This window comes from Esox lucius, chromosome 1 (assembly GCF_011004845.1).
Source record: "Esox lucius isolate fEsoLuc1 chromosome 1, fEsoLuc1.pri, whole genome shotgun sequence".
In the NCBI taxonomy this organism is placed as follows: domain Eukaryota; kingdom Metazoa; phylum Chordata; class Actinopteri; order Esociformes; family Esocidae; genus Esox; species Esox lucius.
Window position 1 is genome coordinate 25,858,515 of NC_047569.1, and position 22,880 is coordinate 25,881,394.

Sequence of the window (22,880 nt, forward strand, 5' to 3'; positions counted from 1 at the left end):
GAGGATAGCCTGCTCTGGTAGTCATTAGTCACTAGTAGTCTACTGTGGTATAGAGAGATTCTCCATCAACAGCTAATGGACTTGTCTCTGCAGCCCCAGCTCCTCACTGACTTCCTGTTCCTCTCATTCTATCCAGTAGGGTTCACAGGAAACTACGAAAGGATATTTACAGAAGTACTTTGGTGTGCTTGCTAGCGTGTTTGAAAGTATGAGGAATAAGTCACAGTAGATTCAGTGACCGCAGGTAGTGCCTTGTTAAATTTAGAAAGTATGGAAATAGGACTATAATATTCCAGTCCTCAAGTAGCGTAGAGGGTTGATTAAAACAAATGTTAGATTTTTCTATAGTTTTAATGTTTGTAGTTATTAGTTAGTTAACATTTGAAAGGTTTACCAGTGTGTTTCTAAGTTTGGTATTGAATTTAATGAAGTGCGTGCAAAGGTAACTTTTTACATAGTAAAAAAATGTGACGGATAACGCAGTTCTGAGACTACTTTCAGTGATTATGAAAAGTACTTGTCCTGTATGGCACTTGTCCTGTACTGATTTGAATGTGTTGACAGCTTGAGCTTTGCTGAGAATTCAAAAAAGTATGAAAGCCAAAATTCCAGTATTCTAGAAAATTGCTTCGCTTTTGTTTGTGTTTTGATGAGACCTGTTAACTAATTATTTCATGCAAATGTATGCACATATAAAGTATACATAGTTATACGTTTATATCGCCTGATCACAAGTTAGTTTGCTGTGTCTCTAACAGTAAAAGACTCATGCAAATGCATGCACACATATTTATAATGAATTACTTCCAGACTGTGTAAGTGGAGCCAGCCAAGAAGAGAGAATGTCTCTGACTGAGTGACTGACTGACTACCCACTGTTAACCTGGGTAGTGGTTAGAGACACAGTCTGCCACACTTAAGGCCAAGTATTGAACCTGTCCCAGGACAAAAAGCCATCTCTATGTTTGTCTAGGGGTGATAGTCAGGGCCTGACAGAAGGAATGCCCCTAGCCATCTCTATGTTGGTCTAGGGGTGATAGTCAGGGACAGTCAGAAGGGATGCCCCTAGCCATCTCTATGTTGGTCTAGGGGTGAAAGTCAGGGCCTGTCAGAAGGGATGCCTCTAGGCATCTCTGCACTTAGGTTTTGGTTGTCTCCAATTAGAGGCAGTTGCCCTGCATTGCCTCTAAATTGGGATCCTATTTAAGTTATAGTGCGTCTTTGTTTGTGCTATATGTGCGGCAGTTCATGGTTGTTTGTGCGCCTTTGTTGTTTTGAAGTGGACCGAATAAAGGAATGATCTTTAGCTTGGCTCCTTGTGTCCTGCCTCTCTGTAACATGTAACTAAATGTAACACGATCATTATTTTCATAGGTAGTGTATAACAATTAGCTATACAGCAATCAGTTTCTAATTTAACACATATAATGTACATTTTTGATATGCAAATGACCTTCCATATACTTGGTTTCGGATTAGCACAGGAACAGAGTATTGGCCACTTCTCACAACAAAGCTGGCATTGGCCCATAAATAGTTGCTTGTCAAACACCCTTGTTCACCACATTGACTACTACTCATGGCCCGGCCGAACTAGGTTTGCTTAGTTTTTCTTTATTGTTAATGCAAATGTATGCAAATCAATTGTAACAGTTGAAGACTGGTTTTAACTGGCCAGCATTCACCACACTCCTGTAGTTCAAACCCATAATGTTGCTAATTTAAAATGTTCTCATTACAAAAGACCTGCGCAGTAACAGACAAAACATTTCAACATCTTAAGTTGATAAATGTTTACTACCCTTTTAGACCTTTCTTCCCAATGAAATCCATTGGAGCTCATTAAAATGTAGCTATAGTTCAAAAGTATAAACACACAGGAAACAGGATGCCAAATGATACACTATTTCCAACATTGTGCCCTACTGTTGACTAGGGTGTCCAGGAATCTTGTTGAAAGTAGTGCACTATATAGGAGGTAGGGGTGTATTTGGAATGAACGCATGGTAGAAGGAGGGAGAGGGAAGCCTTGCCCACTGTGACTCTAAACAACCCTTAAGCAACTCGTCTACATTCCAAACTAGCCCTGGAGACAATGCCTCCCAGCTCCCACGTCCCTGCCAGTGTCACCCCTTCAAGACCCTCCTTGACTTCTTCATGGTCACACACAACAAGGGAGGCTGGCAAACATCCTGTCTGTCACCATGCCGGCCTGTCACTGTGTGGTGACCTCTCTTTACACTGACCCCACACTGACCAGCAGCTGATAGGGACAGATAGACATGACACCATCATGTCATGTTCTCCACAGCTGTTTTTTCTTTGATCCCGGTTAGTCAGGCCCCATAATGCTTTGTGTTAAGAGCTGTCCATTCTTCAGATAGGGCCCCTTAGCACTCTCCCTACAAGGCTCCAACAGATATTGTGAGGACTATGGGATCTAACGTAGGCTGTGATTAAAAGGCAACCTTCTCCTTTTGTAGTAGAAGTAGTACACTACTTTTAACCAATGTTCTATGGGGCCTGATCAAAAGAAGGGAGCTATATAAAGAATAGAAACCCATTTTGAAGAAACCCCTGCTCTTTGTGGAAAGTCTTTGGAGAAAGTTTCCGGAGCAACATGGGAAAATGGGTTGTTTATTATCACAATCAGATTAATTAACGTTAATGTCTTAGGAAAGAAATGTGAGGTTGAACTTGACTCTCAGTCAAGTTTCCAGGCAAGAAGTTGGACAGAGTACCAGGGCATAATTTATCAAAGGTATGTTTACACAAACAAAATAGGTTGTGCCACTATTCTGCAACAGTTTGTAATCATCATTTTGATGATCAAGGTGACTTGAAATTCAACACTACTGTTGTTTGCTCCTTGGAGTTTAAGCAATTTGTGACAACTGCTGTTGTAAAAAGGGCTTTATAAATACATTTTATTGATTGATTGATTGACTTTCAGAGAAGTCTTTGTTCCTCCACAAAAGCATCAGAAGGCGTGTACGCTCAGTCACCTTGGTTGAATTGTATTACAAGCAAACATAGTTTTTTAGAAAATAGTTCCATAGAAAATAGAGGAGTTTGATCCAAAGGTACTGGAATAATGGCAATGAAAACATTCCAACATTTTAATAAAACATATGCAGTTACTGTTTGTAAAGAGATTGGATAGCAGCATAATTCAGTTTTGTTGTCTTTTCAGCATTCTTTCTTGAGAGAGGCATAATGAAAATCATCTCTCTCTTTTTCTGAAATGTCTGTTTTCTTTTTCACTCAATCAGCCAACCTTGATATAAGACAGACCTATTTATAATAGGTAAGCTACACTTGCTGCAAGGCCTTTGTCTGTGTTTTCAGAGTTATTTATCCTATTAAAACTCATAGTCAGAATGCTGAGCAACAGTTGAACTTTTCCATTCAAGTGTGTGGTCTCAGTTGACAGTCAGTGTTACTGAATGCTAGTTGGCCGGTGTTTGGCAGTCATAATACTGCAATACCATATTTCCTTTTCACAGCTAAAGATCAAAACATTCCGCGTACACTGCCACAGAGAGTAGATCATTTTCACATTGCTCTTTTTTGGATAAACAGGATAGGCCTGAGCTCCAACACTGCCAAATCTCACAGCAATTCAGAAAGTGTCGTCACCTTAAATGTTTAACCGAGGGCATCTCCAGGCACAGTCGCAACAGTCATTCTCAAGTGCACATACAGCTGCAGAAAAATGAAGAGACCACTGCACCTTTTTCTTTCTTTTCCAAAAAAGTCGAAAAGGAAGGTTTTGAGTGAGGAACAGAAGGGTTAAAATTAAGAGACCACTGCAAATTGAACGCTTCTGTTCCTCACTCAAAACCTTCCTTTTCGACTTTTTTGGAAAGGAAAGAAAAAGGTGCATTGGTCTCTTAACCTTTTCCGGAGCTGTATGTGCCATCACTGCCAAACCTTCGGCCCTGCACATTTGCTCAGAGTGCCCTCCACTGTCGAGGGTTGCTGACTGAACTCGGAGGGTGACGTCCAGAGTAGAAAGGGGATCAATAAAACCAATAGACTTAAACATGTTTGTGACTTCATTGATTCAATTCTTGTTCCACTTTCAAATAATAAAAGAAGCATGAAATTTGAATGAGCAAATCCCTGTTTTTTAAAAAAGAAATAACTTCAGAAAACCATTTATGTATTTAATTTAAGAAATATGTCACCTTTAACAAGTGTCGAAATCAGACAAAATATGTGTTGTATAAATATGCACATACAATTGTGCAAAATTAAACAAATAAAATACACTGATCAGCGACAACATTATGACCAACTGCCTAATATTTCAGGGCTGTTTTTGCCGCCAAAACAGCCCTGACCTGTCGAAGCATGAACCCCACTAGACCTCTGAAGGTGTTCTGTGGTATCTGGCACCAAGACGTTAGCAGCAGATCCTTTAAGTCCTGTAAGTTGTGAGGAGGGGCCTCCATAGATTGGACCAGTTTGTCAAGCACATCCCACAGATGCTCCATTGGATTGAGATCTGGGGAATTTGGAGGCCAAGTCAACACCTTGAACACGTTGTTGTGTTCCTCAAACCATTCCTGAACCATTTTTGTTTTGTGGCAGAGTGCATTATCCTGCTTAAATAGGCCAATGCAATCAGGGAATACCATTGCCATGAAAGGGTGCACATGGTCTGCAACAATGCTCAGGTAGGTGGTACGTGTCAAAGTAACATCCACATGAATGACAGGACCCAAGGTTTCCCAGTATCACACTGCCTCTGCCAGCTTGCCTCCTTCCCATAGTGCATCCTGGTGCCATGTGTTCTCCAGGTAAGCGACGCACACGCCAAGACCATAAACGTGATGTAAAAGGAAACGTGATTCATCAGAACAGCCCACCTTCGCACACTGTAGGCCCTTTCGGCAGTGGACAGGGGTCAGCATGGGCACCCTGACTGGTCTGCGGCTACGCAGCCCCATATGCAACAAACTGCGATGCATTGTGAGTTCTGACACCTTTCTATCAGTACCAGATTAAACTTTTTCAGCAATTTGGGCTACCTGTTGGATCGGACCAAACGCGCCAGCCTTCACTCCCCACGTGCATCAGTGAGCCTTGGCTGCCCATGACCCTGTTACTGGTTCACCGCTTTTCCTTCCTTGGACCACTTTTGTACTGACCACTGCAGACCGGGAACACCCCACAAGGGTTGCAGTTTTGGAGATGCCCTGACCCATTCATCTAACCATCACAATTTGGCCCTTTAAAGAGTTGCTCAGATCCTTATGCTTGCCCATTTTCCCTGCTTCCAAAACATCAACTTTGAGGACAGAATGTGCTGCCTAATATATCCCACCCACTGACAGGTGCCATGATAATGAGATTATCAGTGTTATTCACTTAAGCTGTCAGTGGTCATAATGTTATGGCTGATTGCTATATAACGTGATGCATTATGGGATTCCAGTTTGCTTGTGGAGGCTGTATCACTGCACAGTCGCTGGACGGAGCAACTTGATGATGTATCTAACCACTACACCTTTGGTCATTTACACTCCCGCAGCTTTAAAATACTCGTGCAAATGGTGGAGGTGCTCTTGAATGAACAAACAGAGGTCCCATAGTGGAGGGGAATGAGGTGTTGAGTGTAGCCAGAGTGTGGCTCTGATTGATCAATGGACACATGCTTATTCTGTATGTTGCCTATCCACGATTACTAAATGTAGCCCCACACCTGACAGATTGGATCATTTGTTGTTTTGTTGTTTTCTTTTGGTCGCTGTGTGACAATAGCATTAACCTAGAGCAGAACTCAGATAGGCACAAGATGTTTATTGTTCAAAGTGATTATTGTTGCTCAGTCAGTTCAAGCAGAGTGGAATCAATTCCCCTGATATTCCTTGCTGACTAAACAAGTTCACACATTCAACCTCAACCTAATGACAGTATAAAACCAGATTTAATCCACTCACCTGCAGAGAGGTTCCACCAGGTCTTTATCCAGAAAGTCATGGTCTTTCTTGACGGGAGAGATGTCAATCGGGAACTGAGAGTCTGGGGAGAGAAACAGAAAAGGTTAAGAGATTAAAACTGGATTGAAGATGAAACACCAGCAGTTCACTCCTTCTCTCTGTAGTTCATCTTAAGAATGCCGCACACAGGACGAACACACGTGGCGGATCAGAACCAGCTTCACTACCAACACTCAGAATTAAATGGAACAACTCTGAGGGAAGGCACATTGTTTCCAGACAGCCATCCAGGAGAGAGAGAGGTTAGGGAATGACAGAGTAAAAAGAGGAGAGAAAGAGAGAGAAAGAGAGGTGGTTGGGGAATGAGAGAAGAGATAGAAGAGAGAGAAAGAGAGGAGGTTGGGGAATGAGAGAAGAGAGAGAAAGAGAGAGAGAAAGAGAGGAGGTTGGGTAAATTGTTTTGGACATCGTGATGGTAATGAAGAGAGACAGAGTCTCAGAGCCCAAATAACGTCGCCGAGACGTTGAGCAGCAGCAGTATTACGTCTGCCTCTGGGCCTCCTGTTATGTAACACACCGACTTTGTCCCAAATCCCAGCCTATTCCCTACATAGTGCTCTACTGTAGACCAGGACCCATAGTCCAATATGTAGAAAATTGGGCGCCATTTGGGATGCAGGTTCATCCCAGACCCTCCACATTACATTCTACTGCACTCATGTGGTATCATTAGGTGTTTTATGGACAGCATCGCCATGCGGTCGGTCACATAAGGAGAAACACAGATCGCGGGCTAGACTCCAGATCTGGGTTGGGGAGCCGCAGTCGGCAAGTCATTTCTAAGAGTTAAAAAAACAGTTTGTCTCCTTTGCTCACTACGCACACTTTGAACGACCTGACACAAAGAGAATGCTGGGTAGGATAGGAGTGAGAAAGGTTGAGGAGGAAGGGGTGGAGATGAAGAGGAGGGTTGAAGAAAAGAGGGGAGTGAGGATGAGGGAGGGGAGGGGAGCTGGCTGCTTTTAAACCATGATGATAAAACAGACTTTTTCCCATGGCCTCTTTGTTTTAGTATGCTGGACATGTTTGGGTAGTAACTCTAGCCAGGAACTATCCAGACCAAAACCTAGCCGATTCTCTGTGACTGTCTGCCTCGCTCTCTCTTTATCTCTCCCTCTCTATCTGTCTCTCTCCCTCCCTCCTTCACTCTCTCAATCTATCCCTCTCTCTCTGTCTGTCTCTCTTTCCCTTCCTCTCTCTCTCCAGCTGAGTTGAAAGAAGCCGTAGCCTCTGAGTCTCGGGAGGACAGCTGTGTAAATGAAGATGCAAAGGGGCCAAGCAATCAGACCAGGACAAGACAGACAACAGAGCGGGAGGGAGAAAGAGAAGGGTAGAGAAAAAAAAGGAAAAGAGGAGAAAGGAGGAAAGCTTGATAAGAAGAGCAGAAAAGAAAAGAGAAGGTGTGAGAAGACGGCATGGTAGAAACGGGAATTAGTGAAGAGAAGAGGTAGAGTTGGGTAAAAGAGGAGAGAACAGGGTAGTTAGGTAAAAGAGGAGAGAACAGGGTAGTTGGGTAGAAGAGGAGAGAACAGGGTAGTTGGGTAGAAGAGGAGAGAACAGGGTAGTTGGGTAGAAGAGGAGAGAACAGGGTAGTTAGGTAGAAGAGGAGAGAACAGGGTAGTTGGGTAGAAGAGGAGAGAACAGGGTAGTTAGGTAAAAGAGGAGAGAACAGGGTAGTTGGGTAGAAGAGGAGAGAACAGGGTAGTTAGGTAGAAGAGGAGAGAACAGGGTAGTTGGGTAGAAGAGGAGAGAACAGGGTAGTTGGGTAGAAGAGGAGAGAACCGGGTAGTTGGGTAGAAGAAGAGAGAACAGGGTAGTTAGGTAGAAGAGGAGAGAACCGGGTAGTTAGGTAGAAGAGGAGAGAACAGGGTAGTTGGGTAGAAGAGGAGAGAACAGGGTAGTTAGGTAGAAGAGGAGAGAACCGGGTAGTTGGGTTGGGCGGGGAAGTGGATAAAGAAGACACACGATTGAGTCCTCATAAGGCAATTCATCTAGGCTATAATCAACACTCACGTCCCAGCGTTTCCTTACTTTCTTATTTTATCATACTGTTTCTGATACAGTAAAACTATTTCACCCTTGATGAATTGCAAAATTACATGAGTGTTTGTGTGTTTGAGTGTGTGCGTAAGATCACTGAATTTTCTAATGAATTACCTTCGAAGAGCTGAGCATATTGTGGGAATCCTGCTGCCCGTAGCCAATCACATGCCTCCTTCGCCTCGAGTTCTGAAACACAAGAAATATGGCTCTCAGACAGATATAATGTCTACCCGAGGGATGGATAGGGAAGATACACTGTTTCAGTAGCGGAACACATTTTGTTGCAGAATATCTTTTTAGCTTTAAAAAACTGTTGAATTCACCTAAGATAACACAAGGTAACTTTTAAATCAAAGCCATTCAACCAGTTTTTAAAAGAGTAAACACAACATTTTAACCAATAACTCTCTATTGTAAAGTGTGGGATTTTCAATATTTGGACCTGTATGTGAATTGACCAGCTAGCCTCCTAATGGAGCAGCTGATATCCTAACCCTGACCCTGTCCCCCAAAAGGTGACCCCTAGCAATAAACCCTGTAGTGAGGTTATGACCTTACCCTGCTGACCTGTAATTGGGTAAATTCCACTGGTTCTAAAGCCCTGACCACACAAAGATCTCTGACTTCTTAATTTACAGAGAATAAAGTCCAAATGTTCTCCTCTTATTCCTATTTTACTCCTCCATTTGCAGACTATAATGGATTTCTCATCTTACAAAACAGAAGCCTCTAACTTCTCTCACCCCACTACAGAACCAAAACTACTATATAGCAAACGTGAAGAAAGCTTTGAATGAAGATATTCTTACTTTGACACTACAGAAAGATAGCACCCGGTACAGACAGCACCCGGTACAGACAGCACCCGGTACAGACAGCACCCGGTACAGACAGCACCCGGTACAGACAGCACCCGGTACAGACAGCACCCGGTACAGACAGCACCGGTTCAGACAGCACCCGGTACAGACAGCACCCGGTACCAATATCTGGTACAACACAAGGCGAGTCGGGTGGCACAGATCTTTGTTCACAGACAGACCTGCCATAGTGCTGGTCTTATCAGGAAAATATTTCCAAATTGATGAAACCAAGAGCGTATTCCTGGACTTAAGACCAGTGATGTGGCCTGTCAGGCGCACTGAGGTAGACTCACGAGCTAGAACACAGATAGCGACTCATCTGCTGTGACTTACCTGTGTCATTCGTCCCTACATGTCTTTGACCAATGACTTTGGTCTGCAAAACAGCAAGTCTGATCACCAACTGAATAAATATTAACAGTTCCCAGAAAAAAAAATTCTGTTCTAAATAGCACCCTATTCTCCATATAGTGCCCTACGTTTCACAAAAGCTCTGAGCATAAGCAGCACACTATAAAGGGTACAGGTTAGCATTTAGGACCCAGACAGTGTCCTTGGATAACAACGTTCATGTTTGCTATAGCTATGCTACATCAGGTCAATGTTTACCCCTGCCACCACCATAGAAGGGTCACCTGACAGGTTGAGTCAACATGGGAAATCTCCCAGCAGGAAAGATAACTGACACTGACCTGGCCACTGACAACTAGCCTCCTAGTTCCTAATGGAATAAAAGAGTATCATACTCATCTGTCTACGTACATCGTCAGTCTCTGAGTGTTAAATGTGTGTCATTTCAATTTCTTCCAAGTTGCCTGCCTGGCTTCCCAGTAGCACTGGGTATCGGTAGAGGGGCGCTGTATTGTTCTGCCACAGCATATTGTACGAGTGCCTCAACTCCATTCTCCAAGGTGGGAGCGTTGTAAACAGAACAGGGAATATGAGCTGGGATTTCCACTGTCCTTTCTTGGGCATCCTGTAACAGAATCTGGAGACATTCTGTTCCAACCCACGGTCCGACGTTCATTTATCTTTTTCACCAGGGATTTCTCCAGGAGAAAAAGCTTGCCCGTGTCCCAAATGACACTCCCTTTCCCATATAGTGCACACATTGGAACCAGAACCTGTGAAAGGCAGTGCACTAAGGGATTGGATGCCATTTGGGACACAATGCTGGTCTGGCAGCATACCAGATGAGGGCTGCCTGTTACTTCACTACCATGGCAATAAAACCACGTAATCATGTTACTGTGTACAGTCTAATGTTGCACGGCCACAATGGCATGAAACAGAATACAGTGGAGGGATAAAGGGGCAGAAGGCCAACAGCAGTAGATGTGCTAACAGGGCTTGCGTGTGGCCAACCAACTGGTCCCTACAGGGAATACTCCTTACGCAATAAAATTCCCTTTAAGGAAACATTCTCTGACCATGTCACAAATGGTACAATGCTACCTCTCCAGGGCACTACTTCTGACCAGGACACAAGGGGATGCAGACTTGGAGAGTGACTGGATGAGGTTGGAGCTGACATAGATCCTGCTGGTACAAGCCCAAACCCAGGCTTAGGTGCCAACAACATGACATAAAAACACTTCAACTACATTCCTCAATCTACACTAATGCAGCTTAATTGGGACAGAGCCAGTACAAAACAAAAGGATCAAAAGCTCTAAGAATATAAAATAAAGCTGGAGGGTTACGAAGCTGACTGGCTAACTGCATATCAGCACCAACATTTTGGCCTTTTTAGGGAGTTTTTCCTAGCCACTGAAATTCAACACTATTGTTGTTTGCTCCTTGGGGTTTAAGGACGGGTGTTTTGTAAAAGCACTGTGTGACAACTGCTGATGTAAAAAGGGCTTCATAAATACATTTGATTGATTGAATGATTGATACAGGACATGAAATAAAAAAACATACTTCTGTTAAGAGATACACAATTGCTATAAAATATTAATCTGAATGTATTCTGAATAAGAAGTGGTACACTTTAGAGACAAACCCCTCAGTGTATTAATCCAATATGTCAAATCATCACAACTCAACAAAATGATAAGACAGACAGATTACTGTAGCTGTTTACTTACTGGTTATTTTCATCATAAAGACAACAGAATGAACACATCCCCAGACGTTCTACAGATGTTCTACAGTTGAGATGTTCAGAGATTTCTTCAAGGATTTCTTCATCTTTCTCTTCTTCCAACTCGGCAGTTTGCAACATTAGATTCCAGTTCTATGGTGAAACATCATGCTGCTCATGAATGCTGATCTTTATTGATCCCCTCTTACATCCAACATTTTCTCACCCTCTCCTTTTTTCACCTTCTAATTTCTCCCTCTATGTATTTTCACCTCCCTGAGAGTGCCATGTGTACACCCCCCGATGTCTCCAGCTCCACCCCTTCAAGTTGCTCTACACTCATCTCCCCTTGACTACACCCCCGCTCCACCTACCCAGCTCTGCCCACTACATCCCTCAGCACATTTTTGGCTGAGAACATCATGCCAGGAGCCAAGCAACAGGAGCTGTGCATACTAATGACTGTTTCGGTGTGTGACTGTTCCCCCCCGAAGACATAATCCCAATCAAACCTCAGTCAAGCGCTATATGAGGAACAAAAATCGGGAACTGGTTATGAATCCAGGAAGCATGTCTCTCCTATTTTCAGTGTTTTCTAATAGTCTTGTTTGGACATGCGACACGGGAAGCCTTTCCCCATCCCCGATCTCCCCCCATGTCCCTCTCACCACCCTCTCCCTGTCACACAGCCAGACAGCTGGACATAGCTAGCTCTGGAGGGGGAGTGAAGGAGGAGAAGGAGGTATTGGGAGAGAGGGATACTGGGAAGCTTTTCGAGCCCAGATGTTTTTCCAGCAAAGTGATGGAATGGAAAATAGTAGCCAACTGAAGTGGGGAAAACCAAACCATGAAATTAAACCATGACATAAACTGTTGGCAATCAGCAGCCGTGAATCATACTGAGGCACCCCGGAAGTGTCCAGAATGGCAGCCTTTTACTTATTTAGTGCACTACTTTACACCTGGACCCATTGGTCACTATGAGGAAATAGGGGGCTTTTTAAGATAGAACAGCTTTCAGACTCTCTGAGTGGACAGCATCATTACTCTGTTCACATCATGACTACAGTACTTATCTAACTGCTTCCCTCGAAGTTCACTTACTACTAGAATTTTGGGGAAATCATCACTCTCTGCGACTTCTGCCAAACTAACAGCACAGCACAGTGAACTCATCCAGAGAGATGACCGGGATTACATCACGACTTATCAGAATTTCCTACAGCAGGAGGACTGTTCCAGATGTTTCTACTCAGACTGCCTCCGCCTTGGCTCACACAGCAGCATTAAATCTGTTGTTTCTAACTTTTTTTTAACGGATAATAAATTAAAAGAAGCTATGTTTTGGACTGCCTCTAATGTCTTTACTGCCTCTATTGACAATAATTTATATCCAGACTCTAATTTCACTAGTGCCTCTACTGCCTTTACTTTCTCTACTGTCTATCCTATCTCTCCTGCCTCTATATACTAGATTTACAGTATATTCTGCTTCCAATGTATCTACTGCCTCTTTAATATCTGTAGTGCCTCGTGTTGCGATTGCACTTTGGCTGTGCAGTTTAAACTCCAAGATATAATTTCCTGTTGCAGTCCAGAAATCCCGTGCCCTGACCAACTGGGAACATGACTGAATGACTACGTATTGCGTTACATAGGACACTGGCTATGTTGAGGTACAGAGAAGATTGAGTTTGTGCTGAGTTACAGAAAAGACTGACTGTGTGTTGAGTTAGAGAGAAGACTGACAGCATTAAGCTAGAGAGAATTTAAAAAATGCAGGACTTAATACACCGCTCAAGGTTCAAATGTAACAATTTCATAAATTGGAGGGGATTGAACTACAAAGATTGAAACTCAATGGAAATATCTAAGTAACATCTTGCATCTGTTTCTTCCTCACTCTACATTAGTATTGACTGACAGTCCTCTACAGCAGCCTGGATGAATCCAACAAACAGACAGAAAAACCCAGTGCAAAACAGACCTGCTATGTGCTGATTCTGACTGATTGTACTAGGAACACCTATACACAGAATTGAAATGTTGAAGACCCCTCCACTGTGTGACAACCCATAGCTGTAGTACTGTTAGCATCACCTCAAGGATGCCCACTCTGTCCACAAACCCCAGTGCCTGTGGGCAATCCATCCTGATTTTACAGATAGCTAGCGTGGCCGATCTATTATAAATGGGTGGGGGGGGCTGGCAGTGGTGTTCACATCACCTTCCAGTAACAGTGTCTGTCTGTGGTTGCAGTAACAGCCTGAGGCAGACAGACAAAAGGAAACCGTGTGCTGCCTTAGTCAACCACAAAAAAACAGCTATTATGTCTCGTGTTTGAAACAACCCGACATTTCCGACTGTCTGTAAAATAGTTCCTTGACTAACAGAGTTCAGGGGGCTGTGGCAACAGTACGGGCTCAGGGAGCCTTACACTCTGTAGCCCCAGTAGGGAGGCTGGTTGCACATGGGCCAGGCACAAGCAGTAGCAGTAGGTGAATTGAGTCTAAAGTGCAGAAGATGTGCCCCACAACCCCCCTCTCAGCCTCAAAGCCCGGGGCCCTCTGTCGGGGTCCTTTTAATTAACCTCTCCCTGATATCTCAATCATGCTCTCCTTGCCACCCTCAGGGCTACATCCTAATACCACTCCACCATAGCTACACGCAACACCCCCACCTCCATCCAACTGCCATGTGCCACTGCCCCTCAATAAGATCTAACACCAGAGAGAGAGAGAAAGACAGAGAGAAAGAGAAAGAAAGAGGGAAAGAAAGAAAGATAACAAGAAACCAGGAAAGTCTAGTTCAGCCAGCCCGCAGTAAAGTGTTGCCCTCTCGAGATTCAAACCCGGGTCGCCCACGTGAAAGGCTTTTATTCGTGAATGAAAGTAATACAATAACCATCAATAAAGGTGACGATGACTACCTTTTTCATCAAGTGAATAGACAAGAGAATTGTGGAATCTACCGGAAATAATAAAGAAATGACATTGCTGTCAATAGATTCAAACTTAGGCCTTCCACGTGAGAGGCACTGTCTTTAACCACTGCGCCACGGAATTACATGTTTCAGCAGTCGCTAGACTCCTTAGAGGATTGTGTTAAACTGACTAACATTTCTTATTAAGTTTACCTCCACCACAAATAGCATTTATGAACTGTATTACTTTTGCCACTGGCATTTTAACAGCTTATTAGCCAGTAATAGACTTACTAGTATCCGCTAACTTCCTAGGAATAATCATAAAAATTGAGAAATTGCTAGCAAGAATGAAGATGAACTTTTCCATGCCAGAAACAGTCGCAATATAACCGTATTCAGTTTCAGTTAAGGCTAATGTAACTACTGTATGTTGTAGGCAGCAAATATGTTTGTCTATCCTGACCCAAAATGCATGCACGGATGTGTACTTTGAAAATCCACCAGAAACAGTCGTAATATAACTGTATATTGCCAGCAAACTTTTTGTTTATACGGAACAATTCACAATGCGTACTTGGCTTCGCCTGCGAGGAGATACGAACTCGGGATCTATAGTTCGCAGGTCCGCTTGCCTAACTACTACGCTATTTAACAAGGTATACTCAGTCAGTCAGTCAGCCACTATCCTGTCAAATAAAGCACATGCATTCCTGACACTGTATATACAGTATATACAGAGGGACAGAGAAGTGAGAGGGTATTGACTGTCAGTCAACAGCAGGATGAAAGGAGGACAAAGCTGAAGGCTACAGGTTGTTGTTGTCGACCTGGTCCTTGTCCCAAATGGCGCCCTATTGAGCACTGCTTTTCACCAAACTGTGTAGAACCTGGTCAGAAGGGTCGCTTTGTTTAGGGAGAAGGGTCCCATTTGGGATGAAGCCTACCATCTGGGTCAGAATTCTGTTTTTCTGAAAGGCTTGTGTGTATGGAGTTCAAAGAAGAACAGCACAGCTGAAGCAACACTGCGTGTACTCTGAGCAACACCTCAGAATATCACCCTGAGAGACCAGTTCATCTGTCTAGGTAGAAATGTCTGTTCCACTGACTCCATTGTACAACAGTAATCAAGCTCTTACCACACCACAGACTAGACCTAAAAGATCCTAGACAGCACAGTGACACCTACCTTGTCTATACAACATAAGGATCAAAGACACAAATAAAATCATACACTACCTAGACAGTAACTCACACACCTACTAGTGTCTACTATGATAAAAGCCCATAACATCCAGCGCCCTCAGGGATGGAAAAACCCCTTCTGTCTGGGACTCCTTGTGGCTGCTTCCCTTTAAAATAATCAACATTTTAGAACGGTGGAGGGGTCTACAAGCTACTTTAAAAAGCAGAAATTATGTATTTTGCCAACATCATAAGCTACAGAACAGAAAAAATATACTGTATTCCAAGTGATAACAACACTCAGATTTGACACACCCCTTCAACTGGGCCAAGGTGGAACCTGACGGGCCAAGCCTCAGAGGGAAGACTGGTCTCAGAGCTGTTACAGAGGGAAGACTGGCCTCAGAGCTGTTACAGAGGGAAGACTGGCCTCAGAGCTGTTACAGAGGGAAGACTGGCCTCAGAGCTGTTACAGAGGGAAGACTGGTCTCAGAGCTGTTACAGAGAGAAGACTGGCCTCAGAGCTGTTACAGAGGGAAGACTGGTCTCAGAGCTGTTACAGAGGGAAGACTGGTCTCAGAGCTGTTACAGAGGGAAGACTGGTCTCAGAGCTGTTACAGATGGAAGACTGGTCTCAGAGCTGTTACAGAGGGAAGACTGGTCTCAGAGCTGTTACAGAGGGAAGACTGGCCTCAGAGCTGTTACAGAGGGAAGACTGGCCTCAGAGCTGTTACAGAGGGAAGACTGGTCTCAGAGCTGTTACAGAGAGAAGACTGGCCTCAGAGCTGTTACAGAGGGAAGATGGTCTCAGAGCTGTTACAGAGGGAAGTCTGGTCTCAGAGCTGTTACAGAGGGAAGACTGGTCTCAGAGCTGTTACAGAGGGAAGATGGTCTCAGAGCTGTTACAGAGGGAAGACTGGTCTCAGAGCTGTTACAGAGAGAAGACTGGCCTCAGAGCTGTTACAGAGGGAAGATGGTCTCAGAGCTGTTACAGAGGGAAGACTGGTCTCAGAGCTGTTACAGAGAGAAGACTGGCCTCAGAGCTGTTACAGAGGGAAGATGGTCTCAGAGCTGTTACAGAGGGAAGTCTGGTCTCAGAGCTGTTACAGAGGGAAGACTGGTCTCAGAGCTGTTACAGATGGAAGACTGGTCTCAGAGCTGTTACAGAGGGAAGACTGGTCTCAGAGCTGTTACAGAGGGAAGACTGGCCTCAGAGCTGTTACAGAGGGAAGACTGGCCTCAGAGCTGTTACAGAGGGAAGACTGGTCTCAGAGCTGTTACAGAGAGAAGACTGGCCTCAGAGCTGTTACAGAGGGAAGATGGTCTCAGAGCTGTTACAGAGGGAAGTCTGGTCTCAGAGCTGTTACAGAGGGAAGACTGGTCTCAGAGCTGTTACAGAGGGAAGATGGTCTCAGAGCTGTTACAGAGGGAAGACTGGTCTCAGAGCTGTTACAGAGAGAAGACTGGCCTCAGAGCTGTTACAGAGGGAAGATGGTCTCAGAGCTGTTACAGAGGGAAGACTGGTCTCAGAGCTGTTACAGAGAGAAGACTGGCCTCAGAGCTGTTACAGAGGGAAGATGGTCTCAGAGCTGTTACAGAGGGAAGTCTGGTCTCAGAGCTGTTACAGAGGGAAGACTGGTCTCAGAGCTGTTACAGATGGAAGACTGGTCTCAGAGCTGTTACAGAGGGAAGACTGGTCTCAGAGCTGTTACAGATGGAAGACTGGTCTCAGAGCTGTTACAGAGGGAATCATTGGTCTCAGAGCTGTTACAGATGGAAGACTGGTTTCAGAGCTGTTACAGAGTGAAGACTGGTCTCAGAGCTGTTACAGAGGGAAGACTGGTCTCAGAGCTGTTACAGGGGGAAGACGGGTATGGTGTACACCAGCTTTACTTCTCCTAAAGCACTCCAGGGAGAGATGAGTCTCACACTGTAGTGCTCATGTTTCCCCACCACCACTCCTGACCATAGTATTACCCTGATCTAAATCTGACCTACATGACTCATACTTTAACCAGTCCTGGAAGAAAGGCCTGTCCCAGGAAACCTCAGAGTCCCAAGCAGGGCTGTGAAAACACCTGAACATACCCTGTGTCTTCTACATTTTCCCAGCCACTTACACCTCCGCAGCACTCAACCAGCAACTCCACATAGAACAAATTCTTTTTTATCCTGCATTCTGTACAATACATATAGCAATCAGTGTCAAGCTTTAGCCCCAGCTCCAGTCCTTCCTCATGCCTCTAGCTCCAGTCCTCTCCCCAGAGCTCTACATAAACACTTCCAGGCGCTGGAATGGGGCCATTTTCCCACACATGCTAAAGTGTTTTGACAGCCATCTTGGAGGCTCTTTGTGAAGGAGAGAAAAACATCAACTCTGGCTTTGGGAGATTTCCCTTTTCATTTCATCAAGGCATACTTCTGTCACCCTCTCCTCGCACACTGTACCACCACCAAACCTCCCCACTCTGTCCAGGAACCAGATCATCAATTCCAAATGGCACCCTTTTGGTGCCAATAGAGCTCTGGTCAAGTGTAGTGCACTAGTAAATAGGGGTCAATTTGTGCTGCATCCAACGTATTGGTTGTTGACCTTAGAAGTTTGAGGACAGAAACTCTATCACACCAGACAAATTATACATTACAGAAAAGTGACATAAGAACAGATTAGTCAATTATTACACTTATCTCAGGAGTTTTCTTTCTCATAAGAATGACAACACCAAACACAGCCTTTCTGTGTACTTTTGTCTTCAGACTGAGACAGAGAGCAGTTAAATCAAACTGAACTTTATCCTGTAAAGCTGGGGTGTTCAGAAAATTTTGCCCAGGAGCAGCATTTGATCATCAACAAGCTGAAAATGTGGTATATTTCCATGCTGTTAGTTTGCACAAAAAATACACTCTCATCAAATTTTGGGGAGTTTTCCAATGTCCCTGACTCAAATTCATATTGCTGATTAGCAAGCTAGTCCCAATCCAAAACTTGAATAAAAAAAAAAGTTTTATTACTACACAGTTTCTATTTCGATTGATGAATTGATATTCATTTTGTTACCTCAAACCTCAAACATTATTTTAGTTTATATCATTAATTATTCAAACCAAATTATTTTGGGGCAACATGCATGGTGGACCTTGCACGATTGACAGTGTTCTATAGCCATAACAGAAAGAGAAACTCACAAACCTGTCTAAGACCAGAGAGTGTCGAGAGGTCTAATACCCACTGTCCAGAGAGGCACGGTATTAGGCAGGCGGTACAGGAAGTACCTGAAGTACCTGTTGGCGCTGATAGTTCTCTGGGTCCAGATGCAGAGATCCCTGCCACCGAACGCCTGGTTCTCCTCCTGCTCCTCCTGCCTCCACAACTACTGTCTAACTGATTGTATCTCTCCCTCTCCTTTCTCAACCCACCTACCTTCTGTTCTCTCATTCGGCTGTGGGATGTATCAGTTGTTCCTCCCCCTTTCTCTAAAATGTAGTCTGTAACACAGCTGGGTTCTAGGAGTTCTGTGGACAGAAACCTTGTACCTCCGTTAAACCCTAAATGATTGAGAGCCCTAATAACCACCAGCAATTATGCTCCGGTAAATGAGGTTCTGGAAGGAGCTCCAAAATGGAGATCCTTACAAATCTGCTGGCTGGGTGATCTGGACCTTTGCTTTTTAAAGCCATCTTCCTCTATCATTGCAGCCCCCATCACCTGCCTATTCAGCCTCTCAGTACAATGGTCTGTGATCCCTCTGGAATGGAAAGCCACAGCTTTCATTACCCTCTTCAAATGGGGCCTCAAGCTAGACTTATAGGCAGATTTCTATATGTTTTTGAAAGGCTGGAAACTAAAAAGATAACTCTCCATTCTGAGTCCCATTATTTTGTCTGTGCAGTGCAGTCAGGCTTTAGAGCTGGCCATGGGTCTACCTCAGCAACATTCAAGGTTTGTACACACAGGGTAATGTCATGTTTGTGCCTTGCCATACTGTTTCCCTGTCATAATGTTAAGACTCTATGCTGTAATTTCCCTGTCTTTGATAGCTAGCAAACACTGTCATTTGGTTTTCCATGAGCTGAAAAGCACAACTGGAAGTTGTCATCATAAATTGCTGACAAAACGATTAATTCTGAACCAGAACCTTAGCTATCTCTCTCTCATATGCACACACACACACACACACACACACAGACTACAAATGCTTTTTCCCGACCCTTGTTGGAACTATAAACATGGTTTAATAATTTGGTTCTACCTAAACCTTTAACACCTAAATCTATCATAAAAAACTATTTTACCTTGTGGGGACATTATAAATGTCTCTGTTGGTGAACTTGTAACTTGTAAAACTATCCTTAGCCTTAAGGTGACTTTAGGTACGTAACAAGACAGACACCTAAATTAAGTGGTGCAGTTACAAACTGCAACCAGATGAGGGCAGCAAAGAGGTTGAACATTGATGTTCTAACAAAAACAGAAACCTGAGGAAACCTTGTGAAATAGTGATGACTGGCTACTGAATCCCCCAAAGACACAACAAATAACCTCTTAATCTAACTGCTGTGAAACACTCTGTGTATTTTCAAACACACAAATGCATGCATGTATTAGTATATCATTATTTATGTGATCATTGCCACTTGTACCTGGGAAATTATACTGTTAATTAGCATTTCCCCTCAGGAATGTGACTGACCTGTGAACTGAGCTGAACAGTGAGAGTTTTCCTGCCTGATTCAGTTAATATATGACTTGTGTGCATCGTTACACTGAAGGTCAGGTATGCAGCCAATCATTAGCCTACTATATAACACTGGCTGTGATCAGCATATTGCAACTGTCTGGTTAGACACATTGGATATAGAAGAACCAGAATTATTGGTATCTATGGCCAGGTATTTGAGGATGTATCTTCGGCAACTCCTTTGCTTGCCTAAGGATTTTTTTTAAACCTCTCATTTGGAATGGATATGTAATGCTGTTTATATGTGCATAATCCATAAGTAAAATCACGATTATACCACAAATTGACATAATACACCAACATGACATAGTACACCATTCATGGGAACCTTTATAGCTCAGAAATGGCAATTGTGGCAAAAAAATCACAGATTGCATCTTTAAGTAGGAGTAGAACAAAACAAGCTCAGTCATAGGCTTTCTCCTGACCTTTGACATATGGGCATGTGAGGATAAGCACAACGTAGAATCATATTCTGCACCATGCTCCTCTATATGATATCTAAGCGTGACATCTGCACACGTGATATGGTCATCAATAGATTTATAGTCTGATCACTAAAGAACATAAAACATTGTTCTAAACTGTCTGTGGGAATTCCATATTTGAACAATAGAATTAATGATGAATCATGATGGGATAAAAGGTCACCCATTTTTGTCAGGCAGTTGGTCAACCAGTGCTGTGATACTACAGGTTAAATTGATTACATTTAAAAATAAATCTGCACTGTATGTTTTTTAGATAGCCAGCCCAGTTTTGGAATAATGAGTCTATTAATTCGTATAACTAACTACTGATATGCCAACATTCCACTAAAACATTCCATTCAATCCACTGCTGAAATCAGTTGATGGTAGGACTTGCAAATGCAAGCGCAGACGTTGTTTGACGTAATTGTACTCTCTCCAAGAACACAACAGAGGCATTTACAGTCTATTTACATATGCCCATTTTACAGGTCGGTAAAATGGATTGATTGGAAGTATTTGATCAGATGATTTTAGGCTGACAAATTATAGTGTATAGTCATCCACACTTGATAAGTCAAATTAGGAAATGCATCAATACTGCCTTTCATATCGGTATCCAGTTGTTTCTATTGTGACAACTGTTAACCCCATTCTTGTCTTCATGCACATTGTATTTAAACCTTGCTTTAGATGAATTCTGAAAGGTGGGATGAGTTTATTATATTCTAAATTAAACCCAACTTGTCAGTTTGACAGCCATACCCATTCATGCGTGTAGCTATTATAAGCAAATGTTATTAAAAAAAGGTTAGGGGTTGACTACTAACTTTTGAAGCTAGCAAGCAATGTTTTTTTTAACCAAACAAAATGAAGATATAACTTTATTTTTATTGACTTGTGCCAGAGCATGATCAGCAAAAAGATACAGCCTGGCAACTTAACGCCTGCGAAGTTGTACGAACTAGCTACTCGCCATCACTAGCGGGCAAGCTGAAGAGTGTGATAATTTTGAGATGCAATTATGTGAATGTATTATGCAGTTTCGTTATAACTTTTAACTTAACAAGTTAGCTAGCTATGCAAGCATGAGTTCCATTGAGTTCCATAAAGGCACATTTCTTATCTTACTTTACAGCCTTATTAGCTCGTAGGTTAGATATAAAAAATGTTAGATATACAATCTACTGTATACAATATCCTCAATAACTAATGTAACATTCACACAAAAAATCTGTGCAGTCCACACAGCTAGTTATGACAGTGTCCCGAGACAGATAAGAGAATGAGTGAATGACGGATTCCGGGCTATTACTATACTGCTAGCATGTACTACTATACAGCTGCTAGCATGTACTACTATACAGCTGCTAGCATGTACTACTATACAGCTGCTAGCATGTACTACTATACAGCTGCTAGCATGTATTACTATACAGCTGCTAGCATGCACTACTATTCAGCTGCTAGCAGGTACTACTATATAGCTCCTAGCATGTACTACTATGACACCTTCAATATACGAGGGACCATCAGTGCCCTGGGTCCTGAGAGAGAGAGAGTGAGAGCACTAATGTTCTTCACATCAGAGCCCCTGGCTGCAACAAAGGTCAGAGATTCACAGGGGAGTCAGAGGGTCGTTCGGAAGGGCCACAGCAGAGTTAGGCTAGGGGTCAACCAGGAGATCAGGCTGGACGGGACCTTCTGTCTCTAACACAGACCCCTGATTGAAGACACAAAGAAAACCAGCGTGTCAGCATGCCAGCTTTTAGTCTTGGTGTAGGCTTCTATCAGTGTAAAGCCCCTTATCATCCAGTCTTCGCAACCCAGGCAATTCAGTATTCCACAGTATAGACATGCAGTATATTAAGGTACATACATACATATGTACCTAATCCAACAATTATCAACACTAAAGATCTATCATTTAACTCATGACTGTTATATTATCCCTGACTGAGCAGTTGGCCAATCTTCTGACTTCCTTCCTCTCTGCTCAATGCAGCTAAACATTAAAACATAACCCGAAGCAGCCTAGAGTTAGTACATAAAATATGTCAGACTGAGCCACCAGAATGGAGTAACTGAAGGAATTCAGGAAAGCAAAATCAAGAATGTTGCAGGAAATGTCTCTCCATGACAGCCTGAATAGGTCATTGACTGTGGACAGAGGGGACAGTGTGTAAGGCAGGGGCAGACAACACACGGGTGAGGGCCTGAGGGCGTGTGACTATGTATGTAACGGAGAAATGGTCACAGAGGGCCTATATAGTTAAATTAGTGTGAAGTGCGTGGGTTTTTTCCTCTGCCTTAAGAGCAGAGAAGCAGATGCAGAGAGAGAAGCTCTATACGTAAATCTAGAGAGAGTTGGACTCCAGGTCTCCAGGAATATTGACAGGAAAGAGACACATTCCTCTAGAATAGAATCCAGACCTCTTCTCTGACAGTCCCATATGAGACAAGCCCTACGGAACCTGTTCAAAAGCAGTGCCCTATATTGGGTCTAGGGGTCTCATTTGGGATGCAGTACAGTACCGTGTCAGTACAGTACCCTGTCAGTGCA

The 22,880-nt window shown here is 43.3% G+C and overlaps 1 protein-coding gene across 6 annotated transcripts in view; it reads right to left on the reverse strand.

Annotated features, from left to right (window-relative positions):
- stard13b (StAR-related lipid transfer (START) domain containing 13b) overlaps positions 1-22,880 on the reverse strand; it is an 81,530-nt gene that overhangs the window by 9,818 nt on the left and 48,832 nt on the right. For 3 of the 6 annotated variants that reach the window (XM_010870296.5, XM_010870311.4, XM_010870305.4), the window contains 2 exons: positions 8,166-8,237; positions 5,949-6,030 (listed from right to left, as the gene is read on the reverse strand). In XM_010870296.5, coding sequence (XP_010868598.4) covers positions 5,949-6,030; positions 8,166-8,237 — 154 coding nt within the window. Of the gene's footprint in view, positions 1-5,948; positions 6,031-8,165; positions 8,238-11,004; positions 11,571-18,381; positions 18,478-22,880 lie in introns of those variants that run through there. The other 3 variants (XM_020049602.2, XM_020049597.2, XM_010870321.4) reach the window with 3 other exon arrangements.